This window comes from Hipposideros armiger, unplaced genomic scaffold (genome assembly GCF_001890085.2).
Source record: "Hipposideros armiger isolate ML-2016 unplaced genomic scaffold, ASM189008v1 scaffold_1316, whole genome shotgun sequence".
Taxonomy (NCBI): Eukaryota; Metazoa; Chordata; class Mammalia; order Chiroptera; family Hipposideridae; genus Hipposideros; species Hipposideros armiger.
In genome coordinates, this window is record NW_017732666.1 from 186,838 (window position 1) to 211,438 (window position 24,601).

The window sequence follows — 24,601 nt, forward strand, 5'->3', positions numbered from 1 at the left end:
AATCCCTTCCCTTCCCCACTGCATACAGACACCACTCTTTCCAGGCACAAGCACAGCCTGCAGAGACTAACAGGGCTCCTACGCCGACAGCTGGTACCCGCTGCTGGGGAAGAAGAAAGGGCGCTGGCTTCTCCAGGCAATTCCCGCTTCTGCTAAGAATGAGGTGCGTGGGGCCAATGTGAAAGGGCCTGAAAGAAACCCCCTGGCCACTGTGTCAACACCACTTCCCAACCAAGTCCTCGTGTGTATAGAGGTCCCATCAGTCCACAAGTACTAGAAGAAACTCTCAATCAGGCCTTCGTTCCCGTTATTCTCTTTATTCCAAAACAGATTCCTTACAGACTTCAGCTTTTCAAAGGCAATGTCTGGGTAAGTGTGGAATATTCACAGCCTCCTGCTGGGGCACCACGCCAAAGAAACGGAGTATCTGGGTTCACAGGCGTCTGCTCTGCGTTGGGGCAACAGAAAAACAAGCGAAAGTATAACCACAATTTCAACTTTCTTTTTAAATAAAGAATTTTTTCATTCCTCTTTTCAAACTGTGACTTGTTCTTGACATTCATTTCAGGTTTCAGAATTGCCTTCCTTTTTCAGGAACTAATGTGCTGTTCTGAAAGAAAATGGAGACAAACACAAAATTACTGAAGGTTTCCAACTCGCCGTTACAATTCCTAACTGGTGACAACAGAGAGACCAAGGTCCCCATTAATAAGGGAATAGTCATTTTTCTATTCTATTTATTTATGCCCCATCTAACTTCAGAAAAGAATGTAAGACAGCTAGTTCAAACTAAAGCTGATAACAACTTAAATAAAAACCATGAAACAAACCTGATGAGAACTAAGAAACCGGTGTATGAAAATCTGAGGAGATGAGGTTAATTCCAGGCACACCTCTCACAGCGCAAAGCCAAAAAGATAGTGTAAATTTCAACTACTGCAGATGAACAGAGAGGGCGGTTTAACCACTGCTCATCTTCAATTTCCCAGACTCCAGGTCTGCCAACCTGATGTAACTTAGACGATAACGTTGTGACCACTCAGTACAGAAATCTGCACCATATTCCTGCCATGGGATCATGTTCTTGCCAGTGGTCAGAATTGGTGTCTATACCTAAGAAAGAATGATTCTCAAAACTGGGACACGGCTCACAGAGAAATTTCAAGAGGGGATAAAAACACTCACTCTATTCCTTCTTTCCCTAACTAAGGCTGCCTTTCCCTAGACTTTAAGAAGGGGAAACAACAATGGAAATGACAATCTAGACAGACACTGTGCCACCAGGAGGGGGGCAGCAGGTAAGTGACTCGGGCAGCTCTGGCAAGCAGAGGCAGGGTGCGGACACACACGCCGTCCTCAGTAGGCAGCCATGTCCAGTGGCGAGGGCTGATGTCATGACGCCATCTTCCAGGATGGCAGGCTCCCAACCAATTCATCAACAGTTCCAAGGGGCACGCCCAGGCACAGAACTACTCCCGAGGACCAGAGTGAGTGCCCGTGATTCCCTGCCAACATTCAAAGGTTCCCAGGGACTTTAACATGTGTGTGTTCCAAAATGTCCACGCGGAGAGGGCAGCATGAGTAGGAAAGAACAGCGGGAAGGAGGGTGGCCCACGAGCCTCTCTCTTGGCTAAGAAGTTATGCCGGCTCAAACGAATGTACGTCCTCAGGTCCGAAGTACTTAGCTACCAGGGACGTCCCTTTAAAATACTAGGTCCCAACCTCAGAAGTCCCAAACATCCAAATGATCGAGTGACCTTCCTTTCTTTCGAGTGGTATGATCCGGGGGTAGAAGGGTGGGGTGTGGATTATCCAAAAATCAAGAAAAACAAAATCAATCCAGTTACTTTCAAGAATTAAAGAGCTCAATATTTAGCAGAAAGGACTAGTTCTGAAAGCAAATCTCAGACAGAGCAAGTATAATTTAGGACAAAAGCAAATGGAATGGCCAGGTGGGGAGAAGGGACTAAAAAGGCACACAGGGACACTTTTCGGAGTGTGGAAATAGTCTGTATCTTGACTGCGGTGGTGTTTACATGATTGTATAAGTTTGTCAAAATTCACAGAATTGTACCACAAAAAGGGTGCATTTCACTGTATATAAATTAAACCTGAAGAAAAACAGAACCAAAACAAACATAGTTTCTTTCTGTGCTGAGGACTAGATATTCCGGCTTATGCTCACACATAAGTGAAAAGCCTCTATAGTCTATGCTTTTGTTGATTTCTCCTATTGTCAGAGGATTAAAAATTAGATGGCTCCGTTGCTCTGGCAGGCAAAGCCATTTCCACAGCAAGGGACGAGAGGAAACATGCCTAGAAAATTCAAATGCCTCCCTCCTCTTTGTTGGTTTAGTACAAGGGTCAACACCAAACCCAGCCCATCGACTGTTTTTGTAAATAAAGTTTTATTGGAACACAGCCACGCTCATTTGTTTCCATAGTCTAGGGCTTTTTTCACATTAGAGTGGCGGAGTTGAGCAGTTGTAACAGAGACCGTATGGCCTGTGAAGCCTAAAATACGATCTGGCTTTTTCCAGAAAATTTCTGCTGATTCCTGGTCTAAAAGGGCTGATCAATGAAGCTGATTGGACGCTCTCTCCTTCCCTCCCTTCACCTGGCTTCCACCTCCATCCTTGCCCTAGGATTAATACCTGAATGGAGAATGGGTGACACTTCACATGACATTTTAGTCACACAGGGAGCAGCCCTGAGCCATATCCTGAGCTCTAGAAACCTGGGTTCTGACACTGGCTTTGCTCTGTGGCCAGAAGTCTCACCACACCACACTGTCTGGCCCCACTAGAGGTTAGTGTTAGTTACAAAAGGCCCAGAAACAGGGACAAGGTGTGCCAGGATTTGCCGTGGGTCCATGGTGTAATGAATTTAGATGTCCTGAATGGGATCCCCTTTTAAGTCCAAGGTTGGGTCTGTCTTATCCTCCACTCGTTCTCCTATAAACACAGAGAGAGGGGCTGTTGTCTAGAAAGTACCCACGGGACACAGGAAGGATGGAGTCATCCATTCAAAGCCAGGCCAAGGTTGCTCTGCGGCAGTTACCCCATCGGCTGGGCCAACTCAGGGGACTTTGGCTTTTGCCCAGGTGCAGTCACAGTCTGGTCCCGGAAGTGGGAAAATGGCCTCACAATTCAGCTTTCGCTTAGGGAGGGGTGAGGGGTGGGGAGGAACTAGATAAATAACTGACATGCATGAGGCAGGCAAGATGGAAAAGGGGCCCTGCTTCTGGGACAAGTCCGCCCTTCATCTTTACCGTAATGTCCTATATTTTGCCAATCTACTGCTCTGCTCTGCAGCGATCCTGCCAAAGGAAAGAGGGGTTGAGAATCAAGAAAGGACAGTGAGAAGAGAAATAAGCTGAGGAAAGAAATGGCAAACACACAACCAGAGCTTCCGTTAGGGTCACTGATTTTTCCCAGTGGCAGAGTTTGTTCTAGGACCCACACTAAACATTCTAAATGGCAACGTGTGTGGGCTTTAAGTTTCTGTATGGGATGTGTGTGAGGGGGGAGGGGGAGATGAGACTCATGGTCTTCCCCCATAAAATGTCACAATTTTCAGATTCCAGATTAGGAACTCCTGCGAAGCAGGATCTAAATTAGATGGTTTCCAAACCCATTTCCCCTTGGTTTTGTCTGTCTTGTGTGGGCAACTTCCAGAAAAGAGAGCTCAGCAGAGCACAGCCTTCTGGCTCCCTGTGGCCTGGCCTGGCTGCTGCAAGGGAAGAGGGCTCTGCTTAGAAAAAGCAGCTGAGTCCCCGGTTCTTTCTCAGATGCAGGGTGTAACTGCCAAGTCAGGGCTGCTGGAGGAGCAGGAGAATGAATCAGTTGCCACTGCTAGTGCTAAGGGAAGCTCTGGCGGAATCTGGATTACTACAGAGACGTCCAGGAGCACATGGGGCCGGGTCTCCATGGTGAGGAGCTCAGAAAGCTCACGATGGAGACTACAGCAGGGATGAGACGTGTGGCTCTCCCACCCACTAATGAATGGTCTCTGAGAAAGCCTCTCTCTGATCTGACCGACTCAATTGGCAGCCACGTTAGAGGGCATACTATTGAGTTACATTCTTTCAACAAAAGTCCCCGGAGAAGAGAAAACAGGGTTATGTCTGAAAATGCTAACTTCCAAAGGTGAAAGCAATTCTGACCTTTCTTATTGACCTTCACGTGACGGAAATCGCCCCAAGTTCTGATAAAGTCAAATCAATGAGAAACACCTATGTGACATTTATATTTGCCTTTAGTCCAGGTTCAAAAGTCAAGCTGCCATCATGTTGAGATCTGACCGTTGTGTGAACCTAAGGTTGTCTGGTTCTTGGGGACGTGGTATAGGCTACTGAGCAGGGCTGCCAGGTGGGGGCCCCTGTAAAACCTATGGCAGTTTCTGTGGGGAAGAGCATGGACCTCACGCTCAGGAGGATAAGCTCTGGGTGCCTGCTGGCGGTTACAGAAGTCTGGGGCAGGGGAGGAGGGCAGAACAGGATTCTCTGTGGCAGCAGAGAACATTTTTATACAGGCAGCACATTAACAACAATCTTCTGCCACGCGTTCTAATTAATCCATGTTAATCTTCACAAAGCAGTTATTTTCTTCTCTTGCTCTCATGCGTTGGGACATAAATGGCTGTGGTTTTAATACAATGAAAGCGGACCACCAAGGCCCTTTTCTGACTTAAAAGGCTTCTGTGCTGGGCTGGATTAACGTGTCACACTTGCCCATAAGGGTATGAAATTATCTTGCTACATACCGTTGTTCAGAGCGTTGGGGGAGCAGAGCTGACAAAATATGTCTAATCCCCATCTGGGACCGTGGTCCACCCCTAGCCTTACCTTTTGATTGCCTGCTGGGCCAGCATCCGATTACCAGCCAGAAACGTCACACTGCCCAAGATGGCCAGGTACTTTAGGGTCTGGAACATGTTGAGTTGAGTCCAGTAGACATACATGAGCCCCAGCATTGCTACAAGAACAGGTGATATGACAGACAGTTAAATGAAACAGTGACCACGTGCTGGGGCAGAGCTGTTAGGAGTAGTAACTGCTGGATCCTAAAAAAGTCTGTATTTCTAAACTAGCTTGTTTTATTCCTTTTGTCAGATACCAGAAAAGAGATAATTTAATATACTCGCCTCTCAGCCTTGGCTACCAAGAAAGCCAGGGGTAAAAATCAGACCTCAGCTACTCTATCTATCTTGTTCCATGTTCTTGGCTCACATCTGTTTTCTTTCATGTAGGTTTTGTTTTTCAACATTACTGTCATGTTATATTTGGGACTCATTTTATTTTTCAAATTCTGAATGAAAGCACATAGGATTAAATAAATAATTTCTTTTTTATTTTTATTTTTTTTAAGCTGAGCCATCCTGCCACCTGTTGGCAGCTCAGCAGCTGCTCAGCTCGGACCGGGAATTGAACCGCTGTTGCTCAGAGCTCAAACTCTTGAGCGAGCTCTTAACCAACTGAGCCACTCGGCCGGCCCTAAATAATTTCTTTCTTATTAAAAAAATTTGAAGATGGCAGGCTGAGTGGCTCAGTTGGCTAAGAGTGCAAGCTCTGAGCAACAGGGTTGCCGGTTCGATTCTCATATGGGCCAGTGAGCTGTTCCCGAGCTGAGCTGCTGCTGAGCTGCCAACAGGTGGCAAGATGGCTCAGCTGGTGAGAACACGTGCTCCTAACAAGGTTGCTGGTGTGACTCCCGCATGGGATGGCGGGCTACGCCCACCCGCAACTAAGGTTGGGCACCTTGAGCTGAGCTCCCCTGAGCCTCCGATGGGTGGCCAGATGGCAACTGGACTTGGAGCTGAGCTAGCTGCACCCTCCACAACCAAGATTGAAGGACAACAACTTGGCTGTTCCCCTTCCCCAATTCCCTAATAAAATCTTTAAAAAAAAAATAAAAAAATTTGAAGAACAATTTGCCACTGTGACTAGGAAGGAAGCAAGGAGAACCGAGGAGGAAGGTTTAGCGAAAAGGGCTCAGGTCTGGGTACTGAGAGCCCAGGGTTCTGGTCCTCAATCAGGGAGAGGCTTTCTGCAAAGGCTCTGCCCTTCCAGCCATGTCATTCCTCTGAGCCAAAATTCTCCCACCTGTCAAACATGGATCATAATTCCTGCCCCGATCACCCCTATAGGGGTTATGATGAGAATTAAATGAGAGAATGTGCACAAAAAGCACTCTGCCAAGAAAAGTCATGGCTCTAAACAAATTTATATTCGGGTTTTGTTCTCAGCCTGACCCAGGAGGGCTATCACTCAAATCCAATAACTGGGCTGGAGAAAAAGGTCATCCTGTCAATGTTGCCCAGAAGGATGACTGATGAACTACAACGGGGGTTCTTAGCCATTTGTGAGGTCATCGACCACTGTGGGAATCTGATCAAAGTTATGGACTCTCTCTTTCTCCGGAAAAATACAGACACACATTTGCCTAGAATTTCAAGGGATTCCTCTGTGGACCCCTACAGAAGCCGCACACTACAGACACAAGAGGGTGACTTCTGAAAAGAGTCAAAGAAATTAGAAAAGAATATTGACATCTTAGTGATATGCAAGGCACCACCCACGGAGTCAACAGTGTCAAAAGTCTCTGGAATGCTGATTTGTGAATTTACTGTCCTGTTATGTGTAGGTCCTAAGTTCTCAAGAGAGCAAAGCAGGACAGCGTGTCTGGCTGTGGAAGGGACTGTTTTCTATTACTGTCCAGACACAGCCGCCCAGCAAATGCAAAGATCGATACAGTGGGGAAAGATAACCTTTGGAAGCTGCATTAATGCTCTTCATCCAGGAAGATGGCGCAATGTAAAGACACGATAAGTGAGTGATCTCTGGAAATGAGCAGGGCTATTAAGTGAGGGAAAATGGCCTGCCAACAGCAGCCTAGTACAACGAAACCCAATATAATGACAGCTGTTCTAAGCTGATGGCCCAAACAGGCTTATCATCATATTAACTGTCCTACAAGGCCAGGAGGAAGAGGGAAATGTTATACTATTAAGTCATTATAGTTAATAGGTTGTGAGTCTACTTAATAGGGCTTTTGCGTGGGCAGGCTAAATGTCAGAGGAGGTTAAATGGAATTAGCAGCCTGGGGCACTTACCCGCATGTCCCAGGTGAAAGATAATTGTGCTAGGAGCAAAAGTGAAGTTGGAGACATTGGCACCAATCCGAATCCACTAAACGATGGGGAGAAATAAATTAAAAAGACATTAGAACTTGAAAGGGAGGCAACACATGGCATGTCAATGCTAATCCAATGAACAGGCCTAAGGGCTTAAAAGGTCATGCATACTTGAAGGACAGGGAATTTTTCCAAGTGACAACTACCCTATTTAAGTCTTCAGGAAAAACTGTTCTCTTTTTTTCTTTGGAAAGGCATTCCAACACCTGCTTTCAAATGTGCTTGGGTAACTCAAACCTGAACATCATTTTTAATAGCAGCAAACTTTTTTATTTTGAAACAGGCGAACCCATGAAGCTGAAAGGTCAGAAACTGCATTTATGATGAAGTAATGGGTACCCTGGCAAGTTTCTCTAAGTACTGGTAAAATAACCCCCCTGGCAGCTGGTTGGATGAACGCTCTTGTGGTGATTCCGTGCCTTTTGAAATTCTGATCACTTAACTATGACAACAGATGCCCATATCTTCGGGTCTGGTGTCTGAAAGCTTGTGGCATGCTTTTCAGATTTAGATTCACCAAGAATTCCTTTATTAATATCAACGAATGAATTAGGAACACAGGCAATTTTCCCAAAGTAAGATCTAATGATTTTCCATACGGTTCTCAAAATTCTCTGAAGTTGGAGCATATGCATCTGTTTATAATTTTTAAAAAGAGACAAAGAAAAATATCAGTTGGTAAAAAAATATTTCAAACAGTATTTTAAAGTATAAAAGGTAAAAATGTCCTTCCTCTATACGCCACAAGAAGTCCTTTCCTTAGCGGTGACCAACACTAATAGATGATGCCTTTTTAAGGTTTCTACACAAAGGTGATCCTACTAAACACACCATCCTACCCCTTGTCTTCACTCAGTAAGACATCTTGGTAATCTTGTCATTTCAGCATATAAATCTATCCATTCTCTTAATAAGCTGCATATTATTCCATTGCGTGGATATACCATAATTAAACACTTGCTTTTATGAGGACTTGATGATGTTTCTAGTTTTATGCTCCAAGCAGTGCTGAAGTGCACAGCCTCATGCTCTATGTGGCTGTCCGCATTGGGCCTTGTTCTTTTCACACTTGACCTCATCTGAACACTCCCACAGGTATCCCAGTCCATACACTTGATCATTTTTAATGGCTATGAGGTATGTTCTCATGCCCCTTGTTACTGGGGCGGTGATTTGGCTGCTCCCTCATAGTGGGGAATTCCAGTTCTCCTATAAGTTTGTGACCACTGGTTCAGGTCACAGCTGCTGGACCCCTCTGGAGCTGTGCTGAGGCCAGAGCACAAAGCCTCCTTTGGAATGGCTACATCTGCTGAGTCTGGTGCCAGCCACACGCTGCCCATGCTAATTACAGCTACTCACCAGAGCAAAGAGCAGGAGCAGGGGCGAGAGGATCAGGGCGGTGAATGTATTGGACACCACCGTGGGGGGCCTCTTCTCAGGCTCCCGGAACAGGTGCTGCCAAAAGAAGTCACCAAGAATATTTAAGAACGTGCCCTTCCCAGAGGGGACTGCCATGTATACCAGGGACCAAAATGCCAATGACAGTCAAGAGGAAATGTCTCCCAGAGGCTCCAACCCCCTGGCAATGAGTGGCCATTTGGCCTTAGGCCTCTTCTCGATGCTGGCTTCTGCTCCCAGAGGTCTCCTTCCAAAGACACTACACCAGTCCCAGCTCACTACCTGGCTAGCCCTCTTGGTCCTGGAAAATGCAACCTATCAAGTAGCCTTTGCCTCGTATCAAAGAGGGTGCCCAGGTACACGGATGGCTTGGGTGCTACATCCAAGGCAGGTGTCTGGATTTCATATTGCTTCTGGGTTCCCAGGGTGGCACTGTTGTATGTCGCTACCCCCACTTAAGTTAGCTAACTGGTGCTAATCTCACCCTCTTTTAAAATTTAGCAGAGCCTCACAGTATGGTTCTTCCCATAACTCACTGCCCGCACCCCCCACCCCGTGCCGCCTCCAGAAAGGAAGGAAGACCTAAATAAACTTTCTCCCTTACTCACTCTGCCTAATTTCCAGAACTGAACCAGAAAGCTGGGCAAGCGTGTTGTTGCTATTTCTTTGTTTTTTTCCGCTAAACAATTCTACATGACAAGCTTTGAGAAGCTCATCTAGATGGTGTCACCTAGCAGAAGCAGTGATGGACTGGGAGTCCAGAGACCTCTATTTGGGCCCAAACTGATATATATTGGCTGGCTGTGTGACCAGGGCAAGCTGCTTTACCAACTCTGCCTCAGTTTCTAGCTGGAAAATTGGGGGTAGAAAGGCGATGAGCACCCTGATAGGCTTGTGAGGATAGTTTAAGGACCAAATGAATAGGGCACTTGACTACGTATGCTTTATAAGCTGTAACACATGCAAATTTAACTTTTTTCACTTTCCTCCAATGTATAAACTTGTGGTTCTCTCTCCTGCTTGCCAATGTCCAGCCAACTCAGCTCCATGACGAGGCAGCCCCACCTGCGACTTCTTTTCCTCAGATTTTCACCTCAGCTCCTCTTTGCTGTCACCGCCATTAAACAACTTCTAACATTGTGGCAACTGCTGCCACTTACTCCACTCTACAAATCAGCCAGCACCCTGCACCATCATGGTTAGAGCCTCTCCTATGTAACCATTTTACTTTCTTAAACAATGTTCTATCAACATTAGGAGGCGTTACAAAAAAGAATCCTACTGCTCTACTTTTTGGGACCTTGTCCTTCTTTTAATGGTGAAATGAGAGTGCGCAGTCTGCTTGGAGCACTTCAACATTCAGTTACCTGCAGGATTCCATATGACTACAGTCTGATCATTTCTCATGACCGCACAATAGTCCACTGAGGGTATCCTCCTCAGTTTTCTTAACCAGTGCTCAAACTGTTCAACCATTATTGTGCTTATTTTGTAAAGTGCTTTAGAAACTTTCTAAACCCTTTCTGTCCTTATCCATTATCTATTTTGAGCCTTGCAACAGTCCTACGGGCTTGGCTAGACAGGGATAGCTAATGTTTGTGTGCAAGGAGGGCGCAGGGAAGGTGAATCCCAGGAGAGAGAAAGGACTTGCCTCGGGGAGGAAAGAACCACTTAAGTTTTCCACCTGTCGGCCCCATCAGCCCTGACTTACGCAGGAGCAGAGAGGAAGAAAGCCAAACCCAGCTTTGCTGTAGCTGTCAAGCAGTGATCTCGGGGCTGACCCTCCTGGATGTTTAGGAAAAACAGACTCAGGTTCTGATATTGTCTCCAACTATCTGCTTTCTGGGAGTTGGTCACTGGGCTCTTTGGGGCTATTTTCTCAGCCCTAGGATAGGACTGATATTTGCTCTGTCTCATTCACAGGGTGGTAAGGACCAAACTCGAATAAAACATCATCTAAACAAGATAAGCAGGAACCAGAGCCATGTTCCAGGGGTCTGCTGCCCTCTCTCACTGTGCCCATTTCACATTACTCCTTTATGTTTAGTGGAGAAGCCCCTTGAAATATACCTGAATTTCCTGTTTGGGGGTGAAAAGGTTCTTGGACAGGACAGTCGATGGAACATCTTCTTCAGGGAACTTGATGACAACATCAGCCTAAAAAAAAATAAATAAATAAGGACAGTTTTTAAAGGCACAGGGGCAGAGAAGAAAGTGAGACTCATCGGCAGGATAGTACCCCCTAACTCACATCCAGGACCATCACTGAAAAAACCTCCAAGCAGTCCAATCACTTCCGATCCATTAGTTGACAAATGGAGGCAGTAAAAATTTCAAGAACAAAATAAGTATTTGTTGAAAACGCTTTTTAGAGCAAGGGTTCCAATTCTCTACTGGTCTGGTAAGCCCCACAGAGCTGCTTAATACAAAAATCTCAGCTGGTACTCAGGCTGTTACAGCTGCAATCAGAAAATGCTCGGTGTCCCTGGGAAGTGTGATTTAGTCAACAACAGGAAAAAAAGAAATGAAAATGCGCTCTCATACAAAAAGCAGCCCAAAGTCCAGGAGAAGAAAAGGAGCTTTGAAAACAACACAAGAAACGCAGCTGCTCCTTTGTCTTGCAAAGGGAGCCAGCCCCCATTCAAGGCCTGCGATTTGGCCTCTGCCACCTTTCTAGCCTCATCGCCTACTGCCCCCCTACCAGCTTCAGGTGCTCCAGCAAAACGGACCCACTACGTCGCACTTGAAAGCACCTTAAGATTTTCTGGAGGCTGTTCCCCAGTGATCATCCCACAGCCCCACATACTCTTCTGAAAAACCCTTGCAATTCTTCAACTCCTAGCTCAAACACCACGTCTTTCAAGAAGTTTTCTCTCATCACACCAATCAAAAGTGAGCTACACAGGGAAAAAGCACTATGGAAACTATTAACATCCTAAGCAGTTGTTGGTTATTAGTTTATTAGCATTTTGCATATTCTACAACTCACTGTCCCACACTGTCCTGTATTGTTATTGGAGTTCAATCTTACCCTCATCCCAGCCCCACACCGTATAGAAGCACGTAAGGGCTTTAATCTCTTACATCTAAGTACTCCCCCTCCCCCGCCCTAGTGCTTTGGTGTAACATCATAACCTCCTTCCACTATAACTTTTACAGAAATTTTCTAGACTCCACGAGGGCAAATGTATATTTCATCCGTTCACTCAATCTCTATTTATTATGCACCTACTAGGTGCCAGGCCATGTGCATGCCCCTAACGACCATTAATGCCACAGCACACAGGCCCTCGCCTCACAATGCGTACTTATTGCCCTGTGGGTGGCACAGGCAAGGCTAGGGTAAAGAGCCCATGTCCCTGAAAAGGAGCTGTCTGTGTCTGACTGTGGCACAGCCACTCCTGCCTGGATCAAGGTACATTTAGGCACATACCACATTCCAAAGAATTGGGTTCTTCAAAGTGGCATCTCCAATGATCAAGTAAAGAGTGTAGGTGCCGGACGCGGAGTCAAATTCGATCTTTCTCTCGGAAGTATCCAGTTCAAACTTGTACACGTTCTTGCTGTCTGGTTCAGCAACAAACACCACTTCCTGGCCAGTCTTCTGGTTATGGAGTCGGACAAATGTCTGGATGGACCAATAAGACAACCTTTCAGCTGTTAATTTCAAAACTCCCTCTGGGCCCAATATCAAATCAATGAGGCAGCAGGCTCTTGGCTCTTCTGTCACAGTGGGAGATCTGGGATGTGCCAGACCTGCCCGAGAGCAGGAGTAGCCATTCCACTCTGGCTGCTAGCTCAGGGAGCAGAGATAACTTTTTGCCAGCGTAAGAAATTTAACATAGGGATCCAGCCAATTTTCGACTATTTGGAGGCTGAATGCCCAGTTTGTGGATGATTTAAGCCCTTGCTGTTGCTGCAATTTCTTCTTCCTGCCAGCCTTTCGGCCACTTCGCTGCCCAATTAACTTCTTCACTAGAGGGTGAAAAGAAGGGAAATGAGGTGGAACTGTAAGAGGTCCATTTTCAATTTCCTAGTGCCTCCAGGTAAAGATTTAGTAGAGGAGGCTTGGGGATTGATGGCAAAGGAGAGTTCTAATCGAGCAGAGCAAGCAGTCTGGTGTCACCAAGACAGCCCAGTCTCTAGAGACAGTTTTGGTTCTACTACTTATTAGCTGAGCAGGTTACTAAACCTCCTTATGCCTTGATTTCTTGAGCTTTAAGATAAAAAGATTAACTTCTACACGTGGTACCTCAATTCACGATAATGTATGCAAAGCATTTAGTGCAGGACCTGGTATATGCTAGCTAGTCAACAAATAGTAGCTGATATTATTATTAACATGATACCAGTCTAATTATCTTATCTGCTCAATGGTCTAAGAAACTAAGGCTTCTGAAACTGGTAGTTACTAAATAGTCACAGGGATGTAATGTACAGCATGTGGGATATAGTCAATAATATTGTAATAACTACGTATGGTGTCAGATGGGTACTAGGTTTATCAGGGTGATCACTTCATAAGTTACATAAATGTCTAATCACTATGTTGTACACCTGAAGCTAATATAATAGTGTATGTCAACTGTCATTGAAAAAGAAAACCTAATTTTAAAAAAACCCTAAGGTTTCTGCACATTAGAATTACAGCAAAACTTAACATCCACCCAGAGCTTTTCTTTCAAAATAAAGAATTCACCAAGGCAGGTAAATTGGTTTCATTTTACAGATCAGAAGGCATGTGGATTAAATGGGTTCCATGGTCACACAGCTAGCACTGAATCCACAGAAAAAATATAAATCTCATTTGTTACTCTACACCTGGGCAACAAAGAACACCCATCAAAGTATTTAGGGAAAGGGGACTGGAGCTGCGAAGCATCTCCACTACAGCAGTCTTGACCAAAGACGGGGTTTGGAGCCCGGGTGCCTGATCTTCCTTCGGTCACAGCCAAGCACAGGCAGCGGCCTAGCTCATCTGCAAAATGCCGTGTCTACCTGTGAGGTCACTAAGCCATGGTTTCCCAAACAGAATCCTGGAGGAGACAAACAGCCAGTGAAAGTTACATTTCCTCGCTAACGCTCCCTGCCCTAGACCTAACCTCACCAGTTTAGTCTAATTTCTTCTCCTCGTAGTCTTTCTTGCTTTGGGCTGTCTGGTTGGAGAATGGCATTCTAAGTATGAGCTGGGACGTGCTAAGAGGTTGAAGAGCTTAAAGGTGGTTAGCCTTGGCCCTGCCCAAGTGCACTGACCCAGCTCTCTGGAACTTGGGGGTAGAGGAGAAAGAATAATGGAGAGGTGGTGGAAAGGTGGCCCTGGGGCAGCTGTTCTGGGGCCTGCACACAAGTGCAGCGCCTGAAGCTACAAGAAACAGAAAGCAAAAGGTTTTCAAGCAAATTCACTTACCATAGTGCTCTGAAGCTGCCCCTCGGTGTGGACACAAGTCTGTTAGCTCTTGCTAAAGAATCACTACAAAACACCTACACTGAGGCCAGGAGGGCCCACATTCTTTCCTGTCTCTAAGCATTCCAAGCATTTATCTGAACTCCCTTTATAATAAATACAACCATGGGTGGGGCAGGGCCTGGGCGCAGTTATTCTCAATCGAGGGGGGTGACAGAGGTGGAGGAGGTGCCTGAGAAGACCAGGGACCATATCAGGTTTTGGTTTGAAAATCTTTTTTTTAAGATTTTTATTGGGGAATTGGAACAGTGCTGGGGAATTGGGGGAAGGGGAACAGACAAGTTGCTGTTCTTTTATTCTTCAGTCTAGTTGTGGAGGACGTTGCTTCACTGGCTTAAGTTGGCACCATCATTGCGCTCTTCCCGGGCGAGGCAGATTAGTCGCCGGCTTCTGGACCGCCGTTTACTGCGGCTGCTGGCCGCTCATGCTGGCTGCTGGCTACACACGGTAGCCCATGGCAACCCACTGCAGCAGAGGCTGCAGGCTACGCCGTCACTGGCCCATGTGGGATCCAAGCCAGCAGCCCTGCTGCTCAGAGCTCATGCTCCCAAGCCAACTCTTAACCAATGCGCCACTCGGCCGGCCCTGAAAATCTTTTAAATAATAATCATCATTACTTTATATATGGGGGGGAAAATGAAGCCTATTGCTATTATAATACGAAGTAGGCGCAAGTTAAAAAGGGCTATTCTTCAGATTCCCACATACAGAAAATCAGCTTTAGCCAGAAGAAAAACATACTTTGGGCCCATTGCCTAGGTTTTCCTTTTTTTCAAATTATTTTAATATATATATATTTTTTGTTATAAGGAAAAAAGCCTCAATTAAGTGCTAATCTGCCTTAAATATCTTTTCAATACCACCTAATCTTTAAAAAAAAAAGAAAAAAGAATGTATTCCTGGTTTAGGGTTACAACCAGTATGAGAGGGGGCAGAGTGTCATGTGGGAGAACCTGGGGAAAATCAGGGTTCAGAGTGAAGATCGGAAAGCAGGAATTCAAAATTTTCTGTAGTCAATGTCATACACACGTCAACAACTCTAGTGTACATTAATGTTTCAGGCCAAGAGAACTGTCTGGGCTTTTTGCTGACCTGGTGAGGGGTGAGTTCAGCCCCGGTGTTTGCATCTACCAGCTGGAAGAACAAAGCAAAGTTCTGGTGGCTGTCCGCGACGAACGTGCCCTTGGCCTTGGCTGGGTAGGTCACCCTGAAAGAGACATTTATAGAGTAAACCTTCCGAGAGGATCTGCAAGTAAAGAATACAAACTTCACTTCACTGTCTAATCTCCCTCTCCCATAGTAACACTTTTCTGATCTGGAAAGGCAGACATGGAGAATTAATTGTCTGTGGCCTGAAGGCAAACTGGACTGATGAAGCCAGGACTGAGAAAAGCGCAGAATACATTTTTATCAGGGTCTGGGGGAAGTATTAGTGCAGATACTCCAGGCTCTAACTTCAAGTACTTCAGGATGTCAGCTCTACCAAGCCAGGCACCAGTGGGGCTCCCGTGTCCCACTGCAGGCACACAGGTGGGCTGGCAAAACCACAAGGAGAAATAACCACAGGAGCGGTGGTTGCAGCATGTGTGAGCAAGGTCGGGAGACGACGGGGTAGGAGATTCAAAGGAAAAAGGGGTATGTATAGTTTATTTTTCTTTTTTAATGCTGTATTTTTTCCTGGACACTGTTTCAACTTATTTTTCTGCCTGAAAGTGGGTTTTAAAAAGCCATTTTCTCAAAAGGCAGACTTGATGAGAGAACTGTTCTTTTCACAGCTATTTCCTGGGATTTTAGGTTAAGATGGCCAAGGGGTAAAACAAGCTAAATGGTTCTAGAGCTCACACCTGGCTATATTTTATACTGATGCTTCTTATTTACTTATGAGTAACACAGCTCTTCATCTGTATAGAACAGTAAACTTTGCAAAGCACTCTCACAGACATCATTTCAGGGGACTCCCAACAGTGCTCTCATCTCCAAAGTCACTATGAAAATATCCAAGCCACAGGCAGAAGGCCCAGCCTTTTCACAGGACTTAAAAGGAGTGAGTGCTTCACTTCCAGGCTCTGGCTAACACCCACTTTCTTCAAACAGACCTTGAAGGGTCGTTTTACTTTCTTTGGTATCTATAACAACCCCAGCTGAGTAAAGCTGGGCTATGATGATACCCAAAGGTATAGATGGGCCCCCCAAAATAAGAATCTGGGAGCAGGCTGACAAGTGGGCTTCATATAGTGTTCTGGCCCAACTTCGATCAATTGCTGATGGTTACTTAGAAGGTTGTGTTAAAAAATTCTGAGTTCATCAGGAACAACCACTATGACTGATGAGTGATGCCTTCCATGGACTTGAGAAAGGGAATTGTAGCCTAATGCTAGGTATCTGCCATCTCAGTTCTAAGGACCTATGAAGCGTCCAACGTTTTTCAGACCCACTGTGGGCCAAAAAGAATTGCCATGAGGCCACTAAAAGCAAATTCAGGACTGTGAAAATAGAGATTATACCAGAATATAAATTAATACACTGCTTCCTTCATTGAGAAAGTTTTGATAATGTGCTTGATGACATAGCTGACTGACTCGAAGGCAATATGTATGTCGCTGTGGACTTGGTAACACAGTCTGCTCAAGGACTGACCACCGGTAGAGACAACCCCCAAATCTTCTTGGATGCCAAGTGGCATCACTGGTGCCATGCCAGTGGAACTACAGCCTCTTGAATTCGGAGTCCAAGCTGGATCACTGCTGACACAGAAATGATACCTGACACCACCACCCCCCACCCCGCCCTCCCCCGCGCACAGGAGGCATCCCACCTACCGGGTGGTTTTGGGTGCAATGCTCTGATCCTTATCCACAGTGGAGAGATCGACATTTGTGATGCCAACTTCAGTGGAGATCTTGACTCGGAGCTAGAGTGAAACACAGAGGAAAACCACCAGCACAAGTGGTGGATATGTCAAGAATTAATATGCACATCTAAATTTTTCTCTTAAAGGTTGAGTAAAGGCATGAAACAAATCCTAGGAAGGAGTCTTCAATGATTTCAGTAAAACTGACCCAGCCAGGTAGTATTTCCAACTCTCCCCTCCTGAGGCCGAAAAGTAACTCTATTTCTTATTACTTCTTTCCTTCTTTGGCTTTGGCTGGGTGGTATATATTTAAAAAGAAAAAAAGAAAGAAAAAGCGGATTTTTTCATGAGTTCTTTAAAATAAATAGGGGAAAAATCCGTCCGCAGTAACCTTCAAATAATTTAAATCAACAAGTACTAAATTCTAATGATAGTGAATGTTTATTGGGTGTTTACTATGTGAAAGACAGGCTTTATGAAGACTACCTCATTTAATCCCCACAACAACTCTGCAAGGTAGTGCTATTTCAGATGACAAAATGAGAGTATAGAGATGAAGCCAGTGCCTCAAGTTTAGATAGCTAGTAAGTGACAGAGCCAGTGCTCAAACTCAGGCATTCTGACGCAGAGTCCATGTCCTTAGGCAGCTTGCTTTCCAGCTGCCCAGCAACACCTACTCCGTGCCAAGCTGATCAAGTCTGCCCATGAAGACCTAAGAAGCTAAGGCAGTCATCTGTACCGTTCTCCTTCTGAGCATGCAGTAGAACTGTATTTCCCTGCCCACCTGGAATCAGGTGTGGCCAAGGAAATGTGAGCAGGTGTGAAGGGTGTCACTTCCAAGGGGAAGCTTTTAAGAGTCTGTGTATGGTTCTCCTTTCCTTTGACACGGACACAAACAATATGCAGAGAGAGAGGCTTGGGTCGTGAGTAAGGACAACCTTTAAAGCATAGCTTCCAGGTAACACACTAAAGATACCTAGTGTGGGCAAAAAGAAATTCATTTTAAGCCACTGAGAGTTGAAGTTTATTATAAGTATAAACCAGTTCAAACTTGATTCTTACAGTGTTTGAATTCTATACATTCCTTATAAACATTTTCACAAAGAGGAGCTAGTCATTGCCAATAAACACATTTTTAAAAATTAGATTAAAATAAGTGTAAAATGCCAAAAGAGAAGAAAACGTGCTAGAAGTCTATTAATGGGAAAATTTTTATTTAAAATCTAAGTTTGATGTGCAAATTATGCAAACCCAAGGCACTTTTTATGTGCAAACATCTGCGAGGCTTCCAAATATTTGATAAGCTTGAATGTAATACTTAAGGAAATCCTTGCTAAATCCACTGGTTTATAGTCTAAATCAGGATCAAGGAAGAGAGATAGAGGGCTGGGCAAATAAATGAAGGACAGATTCGGCATTTTTCTAAAATGCACTATCAAGGTGTGACAGCCTCAAGTCAAGGGCAAAGAAGAAAAATTAAAAAGCGATAAAGATAGCTATCAAGTAATTCCTTTTAATAACAGCCTTCTCTTCTGTTTCCAAAATAACTCTTTTATGACAACAGTCTCAATTATCAGGTTGAATAGGGGTGTCCTATTTTGCTTAAAAATAAAACAACTTGAATGTAAAAAATTTATAAGCAGAAGCTATAAGGATGTGATTATCTCACACTTTTGAATACACAGCCACCTATTGGCAGAATATTTGGTATCATTGCTTGTCACTGAGTCTAGGCGACTGGGTGAATTATGGCGGTGGGGGAGGGGAAAGACAGCCCTCAAGTTGAATACCGCCCCGCCCCCCACCACTCTCTCCCAAGGAGAGAGTGGTGGGGGGCGGGGCGGTGTCTCAACTTTGGCTCTTTGGGTTCCCTGCTGAGCAAACAGCTTCACAGCTCTTACAGGGCTTAGAACCAGAGCCAGCTATGCTGTATAAAGCTCAACCCAGAGAGGCACTGACACCACTTCCATCTGAAGACAAACTGGAATGGAAGGTTCAAGCAAGCAGTAGCTAAAGAGCTTTGATCAGGTTACTGACTTTTAGCAAGACACGCCACTGAGACCACTTTCTCTACACCCACTGGAGCACCTGGAGCAACTAGGTCCAGGGGATATACAGGGATGGCAAGATGTACTTCCTGTTCTAAAGGGAAGCATATATGCAAAGTTAAATTATAAGAAACCAGGCTGCTGCTTTAATGGAGGGGTGTATAAAGTGTTACAAAAGCACAGAGCTGTGACCCAACTTGGCCTGTGGGGATCCCTTGGCTGGGGAGTGGGAAATGTGTAGCAGGAAGGCTTCGGCCAGCGGTTCTCAACCTTCCTAATGCCGCGACCCCTTAATACAGTTCCTCATGTTGTGGTGACCCCCAACCATAAAATTATTTTCGTTGCTACTCTATAACTGTAATTTTGCTACTGTTATGAATTGTAATGTAAGTATCTTTTTGTTTTCCGATGGTCTTAGGCGACCCCTGTGAAAGGGTCGTTCGACCCCCAAAGGGGTCGCGCCCCACAGGTTGAGAACCGCTGGCTTAGGCAGTCCTCCAGTTTTAGGAGAGGTAGGAGTTTAGCAATACTCCATGCTGTTAAAAAAAAAAAAATCTGTCTTCATAGTTAATTCTTCTGCAATCTTTATCAACATTAACCAGATAATTTCCTTCTTTATTTCTGTGACTCATTCTCTTAAGGATTCACTTAATTTGTAAATGTGATCTGGAAATCATCGCCCCATCTAAATGTCCATAAACAGACTAGTTGAATAAATAATGGTACATGTGCACTAAGAATTACTACGGAGCAATTAAAAAGAACAAAGTAGGTGTCTGCGGACAGATACAGAGATATTACCTCCTACTTTTGAAAACACAGCCATGAATATTTAACATCACTGTCTGTCATTGAGCTAACCGTGTGTGTGTGTGTGTGTGTGTGTGTGTGTGTGTGTGTGCGCGCGCGTGCGCGCACACGCGTGTGCACCTCCTCAAGAAGACCATCAGGTTGAATAGACCCCCAAGGGGAAATCTAGAAGCCTCTTCTTTGTGACAAAACCAAAGGAAGCAAGGAATACAACTGCTTATAGAATGATCCCCTTTGTCTAAATAAAGCTATGCATCCACTTATTGATACTGTGCATCCTTCTTTTTCTTAAAATTCACACAGTTAATTGTTAATGATGGATTCCCTTTGAGGAGAGGAACTGAATTGAAGGGTGCAGAGAGAAGGCTCTTATATTTCATTACGTATCTTTTTGTACCTTGAATTTTTTTTTTTTTTAAAGATTTTATTGGGGAATTGCGGGGAGGGGAACAGCGTTGGGGAATCAGGGAAGAGGAACAGATAGGTAGACAAATTGCTGTTTTTGTTCTTTAGTCTAGTTGTGGAGGACTGCGCTTCACTGGCCCATGTTGGTATGATCACTGAGCTCTTCCCAGATGAGGCAGATCAGTCACCGGTCATTGGTCAGCCGCTCCCAGCGGCTCCCAGCAGCTCACACCGGCTGCCGGCTGCTCACGCTGGCTACCAGCCACTCATGTAGCTCATGGCAGCCCACTGCAGCCCTGCTGCAGCCTACACCATCGCTGGCGACTCACAGCAGCCCAGCTCCAGGTCAAGCTGTTGTTCATCATCTGAGCTGTAGAGGGCCAGCGTCACTGGCCCTCAATGTGGGATCCAAACAGCAGCCCTGCTGCTCAGAGCTGGCGCTCCCAAGCGAGCTCTTAACCAGCTGAGCCACTCGGCCGGCCCCCTTGAATTTTTTTTAACTACAATTTTACTCCTATTTTTTTTTCAAAACAGGGATTATCTGAGCAATGAGATTGTGTGCCATATATTTCCTTCTTTATAAATGTTTTTGTATTAAAAAGTACCCAATAAATATGATTTTAAAAATAATTACTCTCCCTTTCAGCAGATAGATATATACAAATAATGTTTAAAGACATGTGTAAGGGGGCCGGCCTAGTGTCTCAGTTGGCAAGCTCTGAACAGCAGGGCCGCCGGTTCGGATCCCACATGGGCCAGTGATACTGCGCCCTCTACAGCTAAGACGGTGAACAACAGCTCGACCTGGAGCTGGGCTGTTGTGAGTCGCCGGCGATGGTGTAGGCTGCAGTAAGCTACCGTGAGTGGCCAGCAGCCAGCGTGAGCCGCCATCCAATGGACAGCGACCGATCTGCCTTAGCCGGGAAGAGCACAATGATCACAATACCAGCATGGGCCAGTGAAGTGACGTCCTCCACAACTAGACTGAAGAACAAAAGGGCAGCAACTTGTCTGTTCCCCTTCCCCCATTTCCCAACGCTGTTCCCTCCCCCAAATCCCCAATAAAATCTTAAAAAAATAACATAAAGACTTGTGTAAGGCTCCTCAATGTATCCTGATTATAGTGATAAGGAAGCCATCAACTTTCAGGTTTTTTTGTAGAATCCTGACTATAAACTTGCCACAATAACATCGTCACTAAGCCCTACTCATCAAGATTCAATTGTGCATTTGTTCTAAAACACCGTAAGCATTCCCAGACACTACAGAAACATGGAATGACAAAAGGGCAAATGGCAGTGAACTCACGTCATTTTGAGTTTGCTCTCAGCCCTAGTTTTAAAGGGCCCCCTAAGTTACAGCTTTATTGCACGGAAACACTGTAGGGCTATTCTTAAATAGGGAACACTTTAAAACAAGTCCTTCTGCTCCTGAAATCTTACTACAAATGGGCCTCTGTCAACATTTAAAAGAAAAACATTTTTATGCTCCTCTTTTAAAAACTAAGAAATAAAAATCAGCGTAATTTTCTTCAAAGCCCTGTTGTAAAGAGTTCAGAGTAGGCTTCCTGTTGGTTAGCTGTGTCTTCCTTTAAACCAACACTGCAGGATTAGTTTTTATAGTAGAGAAGGGACTGGTTTAGCCACTTTACATGCAGCTAAGCCTGTTTTACAGTGAATCACACTAGTGCTTTTTTGGCCTGTGCTGCATGCCACGTACACCTCAAAAAATGTTTTAACACCAGGAAATGCAGTCTTTGTGCTGAGAGTAATAACCCCCCTGTTTAGCTCATTACTGTCAAAAATGATGGTGCATTAGGGGCAATTAATGCTAAAGACAGCTTCTAAAACCCATGCTTCCCCTGACAGCAAGTCCAATGTCAATGAGTGCTATTACAGGCCTTCCACGTCAAACCACTGTGAATGCACTCTGACCAATGTCAAACATCTCTCAGGAGAGTAAACAGGACCTGCTGACCCGCTCTGAAGTTCTAAGTGTGACTATTACTGAAATTACAAAGTAAAGTTGCATGTGACAGAGGTCAGAGCACGCATGCATTTCTGTAAGGCTCCTCAATGTATCCTGATTATAGCGTTTGTGTAAACACACACATATGAAGCTCTAATGTAATAAAGAGGGAGAGAGGAGATTTTGTAATGTTTACTCCATCACTGGGAAGAAAAAGGACAGCAATGGCCTCAATGGGGGTTTATTATCACGGCACGAATAACTATTAAGTACAAAAATAGCAGAAACGGCTAATTATTCCAACAACCACAGAAATACTTCAAACACCAAATTTGATGTTTGTACAGAAAGCCAAGCTGCTACAGTAATCAAGACAGCACAGTATTGGTATAAGGATAAAAATACAGACAAATGAAATAGAATTGCAAGTCTAGAAATTAACCCTTACATTTATGGTCAGCTGATTTTTGGCAAGGATGCCAAGACAATTCAATAGGGAAAAAACAGTCTTTTCAACAACTGGTGCTGAGACAACCAGCTATCCACATGCAAAACAAGGATGTTAGACCCCTACCTCACACTACGTACAAAACTAACTCAAAGTGGATCAGAAACCTAAATGTAAGAGCTAAAACTATAATTCCTTATAAGAAAACACAGGAGTAAATCTTCATGACTTTGGATTACATCATGGTTACTTAGATATAAGAAAGCATAAGGAATGAAATAAAAATAAAGAAATTGAACTTTTTCAAAATCAAAATCCTCTGTGCTTCAAAAGAAAACAAGGGAAAAAAGAACCTACAGACTGAGAAAATATTTGCAAATCATGTATCTCATATGGAACTTGTACTCAGATTATATAAAGAACTCTTAAAACCAGATTTTAAGAAGACAAATAATGTAATTAAAAAAGAACATAAGAGGTATACATATTGGGAAGAAATAAAAAGATAAAAAGTTATTTTTAATGGGAAAAAATCTAAATAGACATTCCTACAAAGATATACAAATGACCAGTTAGTTAGCACATGAAAAGATGCTCAGTATCATTAGCCATCAGGGGAATGCAAATAAAAATCACAATGAGATACCATTTCATACTCAGGATGGCCAGAATGAAAAAGAAAGACAATAAGGAGTGTTGGTAAGGATGTAGAGAAGTTGGAACCCTCATACATTGCTAGTGGGGATATAAAATGGTGCAGCTTCTTTAAAGAACAGTTTGTCAGCTCTTCAAAAAGTTAAACATAGAGTTACCATATGATCCAGCAATTCCATACCTAAAAAAATTGAAAACAGGTGTTCAAATAAAAACGTGTACATGATTGTTCATAGCAGGATTATTTATCATAGCCAAATATTGGAAATACCCCAAATGGCCATCAACTGGTAAATGAATAAAATGTGGTTTATCCATGCAATGGAATATAATTCAGCCATAAAAAGGAACAAAGTACTGACACACGCTATAACATAAACAAAAGTAAGTAAAAACGGCCAGACACAAAAGGATTCATTATATTATTCTGTTCTTTTCTATGTTTGAAATAGTCCATACTAAAAAAATAAAGTTCTGTAGAAGCACAGATGAAGGGGCAACATTTGATCTAGACCTTATAGGATTAGTTCAGCATATGAGCAAGGGAGAGGGTCTGATGGAGGAAATGAGAAGTCCAAGGCATGCGCGTGTAAAGAATACTTGAGGACCAGTATACAGTCAAGAGCAGCTACAGCTGTGGGGATGGGGATGCAGCCACAATGAAGCATGTGTACATGCCTTGGGGAGGACCTTCTACAGCCACACCGAGTCTAGACCTCATTCATAAACAATAGCGAACCGAAGAAATGTTTAAGCAGAGGAACAATGTGATTCTACCATTCTAGTGGCACTTATGGAAAATTAAGTGAAACGGGTAGAGATTGAAGACAGGGAAACTACCTTATCAGCCTAGATAGAGAATATAGAGGTCTACCAGAGCAGGGACACTGAGACTAAAGAATGAAGGGCTCATGAGAAAGACATTCAAAGGACTTGGTGGCTGGCCAGAAGTCAGAAATAGAAAGAGGTTAGGAATGACTGTGGCATATGGGTATGGCACTTAGACTGGATATGTTGTTATCAAGACTGTAAGCATAGAAGGAAGAAGAGGTTTCTGGCAAGTAATAAAAAAAAAAAATTTGCTTTTTAATGTGTTCAGTTGCAAATAAGGACTCCTAAGGAAGGAAACTAAAATAGAAAGATTCCAGATTTTAAAGGTACACATAATAGTTTCTATCCAAATTTTGTGTTAGGGAATGGACTAGGGTCAGATGTCTCATGCCCACAAAGGTCAGACATGAGGTAGAGAAAAGGCAAGAACTAAAGTTGTATAATATATCTTCCTTTCTGCCCAGCTTTAAATATAAGTGTGTAATCTACCTAAGTTAAGTAATGTCCCACTTTTGAAAAGGTCAAACTTT

The 24,601-nt window shown here is 44.2% G+C and overlaps 1 protein-coding gene across 2 annotated transcripts in view; it reads right to left on the minus strand.

The window, feature by feature from the left end:
• Nucleotides 1-297: 297 nt before the first annotated feature.
• The window catches only part of RPN2 (ribophorin II), a 52,479-nt gene continuing 28,175 nt past the window's right edge, over nucleotides 298-24,601 (minus strand). Inside the window, exons 10-18 of one of the 2 annotated variants that reach the window (XM_019633457.1) lie at nucleotides 16,876-16,967; nucleotides 15,149-15,263; nucleotides 12,026-12,220; nucleotides 10,663-10,749; nucleotides 8,554-8,649; nucleotides 7,114-7,189; nucleotides 4,847-4,976; nucleotides 3,272-3,319; nucleotides 298-610 (exon numbers count right to left, since the gene is read on the minus strand). In XM_019633457.1, the coding sequence (XP_019489002.1) occupies nucleotides 598-610; nucleotides 3,272-3,319; nucleotides 4,847-4,976; nucleotides 7,114-7,189; nucleotides 8,554-8,649; nucleotides 10,663-10,749; nucleotides 12,026-12,220; nucleotides 15,149-15,263; nucleotides 16,876-16,967 (852 nt within the window). In that variant the 3' untranslated portion in view covers nucleotides 298-597. The remainder of the gene's footprint in view (nucleotides 611-3,271; nucleotides 3,320-4,846; nucleotides 4,977-7,113; nucleotides 7,190-8,553; nucleotides 8,650-10,662; nucleotides 10,750-12,025; nucleotides 12,221-15,148; nucleotides 15,264-16,875; nucleotides 16,968-24,601) is intronic. The other variant, XM_019633458.1, reaches the window with a different exon arrangement.